This window comes from Priapulus caudatus, unplaced genomic scaffold (genome assembly GCF_000485595.1).
Source record: "Priapulus caudatus unplaced genomic scaffold, Priapulus_caudatus-5.0.1 Scaffold18, whole genome shotgun sequence".
Classification (NCBI taxonomy): domain Eukaryota; kingdom Metazoa; phylum Priapulida; class Priapulimorpha; order Priapulimorphida; family Priapulidae; genus Priapulus; species Priapulus caudatus.
Genome location: NW_014577079.1, coordinates 49,521 through 54,354, shown reverse-complemented (window position 1 = coordinate 54,354; position 4,834 = coordinate 49,521). Strand labels below are relative to the sequence as shown.

At 37.5% G+C, this 4,834-nt stretch overlaps 1 protein-coding gene across 2 annotated transcripts in view; it reads left to right on the top strand.

Moving 5' to 3' along the window:
• LOC106811324 (prolyl 3-hydroxylase OGFOD1-like) overlaps window positions 1–4,834 on the top strand; it is an 11,383-nt gene that overhangs the window by 2,025 nt on the left and 4,524 nt on the right. For both annotated transcript variants that reach the window (XM_014814908.1, XM_014814916.1), the window contains 4 exons: window positions 3,066–3,112; window positions 3,465–3,565; window positions 4,014–4,130; window positions 4,401–4,492. In XM_014814908.1, the coding sequence (XP_014670394.1) occupies window positions 3,066–3,112; window positions 3,465–3,565; window positions 4,014–4,130; window positions 4,401–4,492 (357 nt within the window). The remainder of the gene's footprint in view (window positions 1–3,065; window positions 3,113–3,464; window positions 3,566–4,013; window positions 4,131–4,400; window positions 4,493–4,834) is intronic.

The window sequence follows — 4,834 nt, the reverse complement described above, 5'->3', positions numbered from 1 at the left end:
TTTCTTTTCTGTACATCCTGATTGATTTGTTAGTTGAGAGAAATTAGACGATTAACGACAGATGAATGTACGTAAATGAGGTATACACTGGCCATAGTTTCTTTGATGCGATAGTACTGAGTTGTTGCGTTCGTTGATGTAACACGACCATGGGCTATCTAAGCTCCAACGCTTTTTGCGACTTCACGTGTAGATAAGTTTTTCATTGGTTGTATGTTGCTTTATAATAGTTCATGATCTATTAGTATTATTAGATGCATTAACACAGCGTATAAGCTAGCAGTAATTTGGCTATATAATGCTCTGCTATTTTCATCAAACCATAACAATTTGTGAGTGGACAGTAGAAGCTTGACTGGTACCGTCCTTCTCACCAAGCTCGATTAAGCTATGAACGTGAGAAGGGACAGTACTGGTCAAATCTAGAAGATTCGAGCATGCGGTTGTCGGTTCTGGTCATGTTTTCCGGTGATGGCTTGCGGTATTACTTATTATATTATTTTTGTTCAGTAACTGGGTTCCAGTTTTTGTTGAAATGCGTGTGTATGTTTTTTATTGTAAGTTGTATGACGTCATCGTTCATTTTCGTTATCATGTAATTCAAATGTTTAGGACAAGCGTTCAGTTACATGTGACAATAAGGACAATTGAAGAATGCTCATTCGTAGGAGGATTGTGTGGCAACAGAGATAAAACGGTCCGGCGTATAATGCGGGCACTTCTTCAGAGGCATCTATCAAATAAGACGATGTCGCTTAGGACATTTGTCTTCAGTTTACAAAAATGGAGAGTTCAGAACACTTCAAGAATGCTTGCGATTTGTGGGAAAGAGTAAGCCAGGTTAGTGCTTAAATATGAAATTTATTACGTTATACGTCACGAATTTTCTATTGTAAATTTTGTAAATTTTGTTTGCATTTTTTTACATTATAAGAACTAACGGGCAGCTGCTGCTTGCGTAGTGTAAGATGGATTGAGTGCTTTCCTTATTCTGTCTTGCAAATGTTTGTTGCTACTGGCGTTAACCTGTATGATAAAGGCGGTTCGCGTTCGCTCACTACACTTCACGACTGTACCACTTGCATTTCAGCCCGCATGCAGCGAAACACGAATCGTTGCGCCAATCAGGAGCTTGGTACGGTTGCAATCAGCATATCAGCGAGCAGGCTTTTTGCTGACGTCATGATTCTCAGTTTTTCAGTTGCGCTGAGCGATAACGAGGCTCGCGAACGCCAGGCTTGATGCTGGCGGTACGGCCGGTAGATAGTGTAGTTGTGAAGCGAAGAATACGCCTGTATCATACAGCAGGTTATACTACGTACATGGGAGTTCCTCTTTAATCTGTAAGAACTTCAAGTACGCGCGATCTCGTCGGCACTTCATAACTGGATCCCAACGAACATTCCTTGAGAATGTTCCTGATCTCCCTGTGCATTCCACTGTTTCGGCATGTATCTTGTGAACAATTTGGAACTAACTGGTGTTTACTTAGAACCCCATCCACCACAGAGTCACAGCAGTAGACGTATAGATGAGCTCGGTTGCTCGCGGCACTTGTTTCTTTTGCAAGTGAATGCGTGAGAATGGTAGGGAGTGCGGATTGTTTCATAGTCTGCGGTGAGATATGGGTCCAGTCATGCGTGAGTCTCCACGATGCGTTAAGCTAGCTAAAGGGTAGGTCTGCCTAACAGGTAGTAAGATGTTACTAAGGGTGAAAGTTTATTTTCGGCGTGCTCAATGCGTCTGTCTTAAGACGATTTATATTTTAATTTTGTGGGGGGACCAGAACCCCTCTACTTCCCCCCCCGCGTCTGCCTGCTGAGAAACCACATTCGTGCCTACTGCAGTGCTATTGAATTCATCATGCGCCGTTTTTTTTCGGCCCAAATCTGGCCATTACCTCTGTGTGTCTAATTGTCCCTCAAGAGTAACCCCTTGAGGTCTATTAGTCTTGTGTTGCGAGGTTGATCCATTTTAAGATTGACATTTACTAATAGGTGCTCAATTATATAGAAGTTCCAGCTGACCACACCTGTAAAAACTGTTGTTTTATTGAGCCGTGTGTGTCAGAGTTATGGTAGATAGTTAGCTCTATACTATATCCCACGTTCATTAACAGGCCGCAGGCTACGGCAGCAGCCCCCACCCCGCAGCTTACGGACCGCAGTCGCTGCGGCAGTTAAGGAACGGGGCTTAGTACTAAGAGCTAGGCTAGATAATAGACTGAATGGTGTTGTACAGTAGGATTGTATCAATCTTGTCCTATAGTGTGGTGGCGGGTGGCTGGTACAAACTCGAGAAGTGGACCTGAGAGTATACGTTAAATGTGAGAGCTTGTGATGTGGTTATATAATTTACAAAGGAATGTATCTATTATTTAATGTATAGTTAGGTATGTTAAGGTATTGTTCTGTTTTCCAGATGTCGGAGCAGCCACCTATCTGCAATACATTTCCTTGCTGTGTTTTGTTCAATTCATTGACTCGGATACCTTTTTGGAAATGTGAAGATGAACTCCTTGTATCAGGGTATCCATCTAAAAAGCAATGATTGTTATAGTGATATCACAGGTAAAAATATATATATTATTATTATATATATATAACAGCAGATAACACATGCACTCATACTGCAGATATATATATATATACAGTACGATCGAGTGCATCTTTTATCTGCTCTTATACAAGATAATAAAACATTTTAATTTATAATTATCTATAACCTAGGACTAATTAAATCATTGGTGATTACCAGATGTGTGAATCTTATGTCAGGCTACCAAATTCTTGGCTGCTGTGCCAGAGACCTGCCGAGTTGTGAGGTCATCATTTTATTTAAATGATTCAAGTGTTCTGTTTATGATTTACTTTCAATTCAATATATATACATGCTGGAAATATTTAAAAAAATTTGTATCAGCACATATAATATTTTAATGTCTTCATATATTTAAACTAACTAATTCTTTTTGTTAAATCTAATATAACTTATACTTATAAAAATAATAATTTTACATGCATTTTATTGGATTTATGCATGTTTATATATTTGTTCTATTACAGACAGCTGACCTAAAGGAGTGCAGTAAACCACATATAGATGCACTTAAGTAAGATGGCTTGTATCTATTACATATACTTATTCTGCCATAACTTGTTTATAAAATAAACGTTAAACAAGTAGAAATGCAACGTTCAAGTAAACTTACACTACTGTTTACTGTTTTATAATGGGTTTACCCTTTGTGAACAATTGGCAATCATCTCCCACCTTATTTGTACAATACTATATACATTTTATGTATTATAATGTAGTATGCATATATATTACATTTCATGTATGCATTTCATGTATGTTTCTTTTGCATTGCTTACAAGTAAGGTATATTGTTTACATATTTTAAACAAATGTCAATAATCTCTAATCTTATAAGTAAATTTCTATATATTTAAATTTTCCAGACAGCTGTTGTATGAAGACTTCAGAAACTGGTTGATAAATGTAACTGGAATTCCACTGAATCAAACAGTGGACATGAATTCATCAAGATATGACTCCACAGGTAATTGCCTTGCATCTTTTGGACATGAACACAGAGTGGGTGAAAGAACTGTTCATTGATTATTGCTCACTACAAATAATTCTTCACAAACATAGGTCCACAGCTGTGTTCCATTTTTATGTGGCAAATAGTCAACACACGCACGCACGCACGCACGCAATTATAAACATTTTATACTAATTAAGTTGCATTGGTTACCTGGTAATGTGAGCAATTTATTGCTGCTCTAGAAGAAACCAGTGGCTGCATTTAGCTTGCATGTGATTGCTAAAGTTTAAACCCTGTATATTCCATATAGGAATGTACCTTATAGATGCGTTACTAGTGAAAAGTGGTACTTGTCACGTGTGATATAATATGGGTTAATGTTAATCTCCTCTTAATAATTTACTTCGAATGCATAATTGCAGGTTTGCTGATGCACATAATTAAAAGTTTGATGTTGCAGATGTGCTGCTATGTCATGATGATAAATTGGAAGGTAGAAGAATAGCGTACATACTGTACCTCGTTCCACCCTGGACAGAAGCAGACGGAGGCTGTCTTGATTTATTTGCTGTTGATGGTGGGTGCATGAAAATGACTTTCATTATGAGTTTCTTATAGCACTTAAAACATTCAATTTTTACATATTTATATTTGGTGTTTCCTTCAGACTAATGACATATACATGCATAATTAAATAAAAGTATACACGCAGCCGTGTACACTTGGTTGGTAAATTTTATCATTCTTTCAGAGTATCAATCATGAATTATCTTCATAGGCGGGTGCTGAAATTGAATACAATTAAAGTTCTAGTTATGAAAGATATACTAATTTTTATTTTTCCTAGAACTCAAAAGACCAGATAAGGTTGTCAAATCACTAGTACCAAGCTGGAACACATTGGTCTTCTTTGAAGTCAGTCCTGTATCTTTTCATCAGGTAACCTTATTTAATTATGTTAATTCTTATGCTACAGTGCACTTGCAGCATAGATGTTATTACTTACAATATATATTCGGAATATAGTGTCAGCATGAGGAGTTTTGATGTCGTGGTTATGTTACTTCTTGAAAGAGGAGACATGTTAATTAGATTTTTGTTGTAGATATAAAATCATGGAGAAACAGAAACATCAGTCAGAAAATCCATGTTGGATGTACCAAATTTTTATTCACATTAAAATCATGATTTTTAGCTCATCTGACATAGTCAGATGCAGCTTGTAGAATCGCATGATCGTCCGTCCGTCCGTGCGAGCGTCCGTCCGTCCGTGCGAGCGTC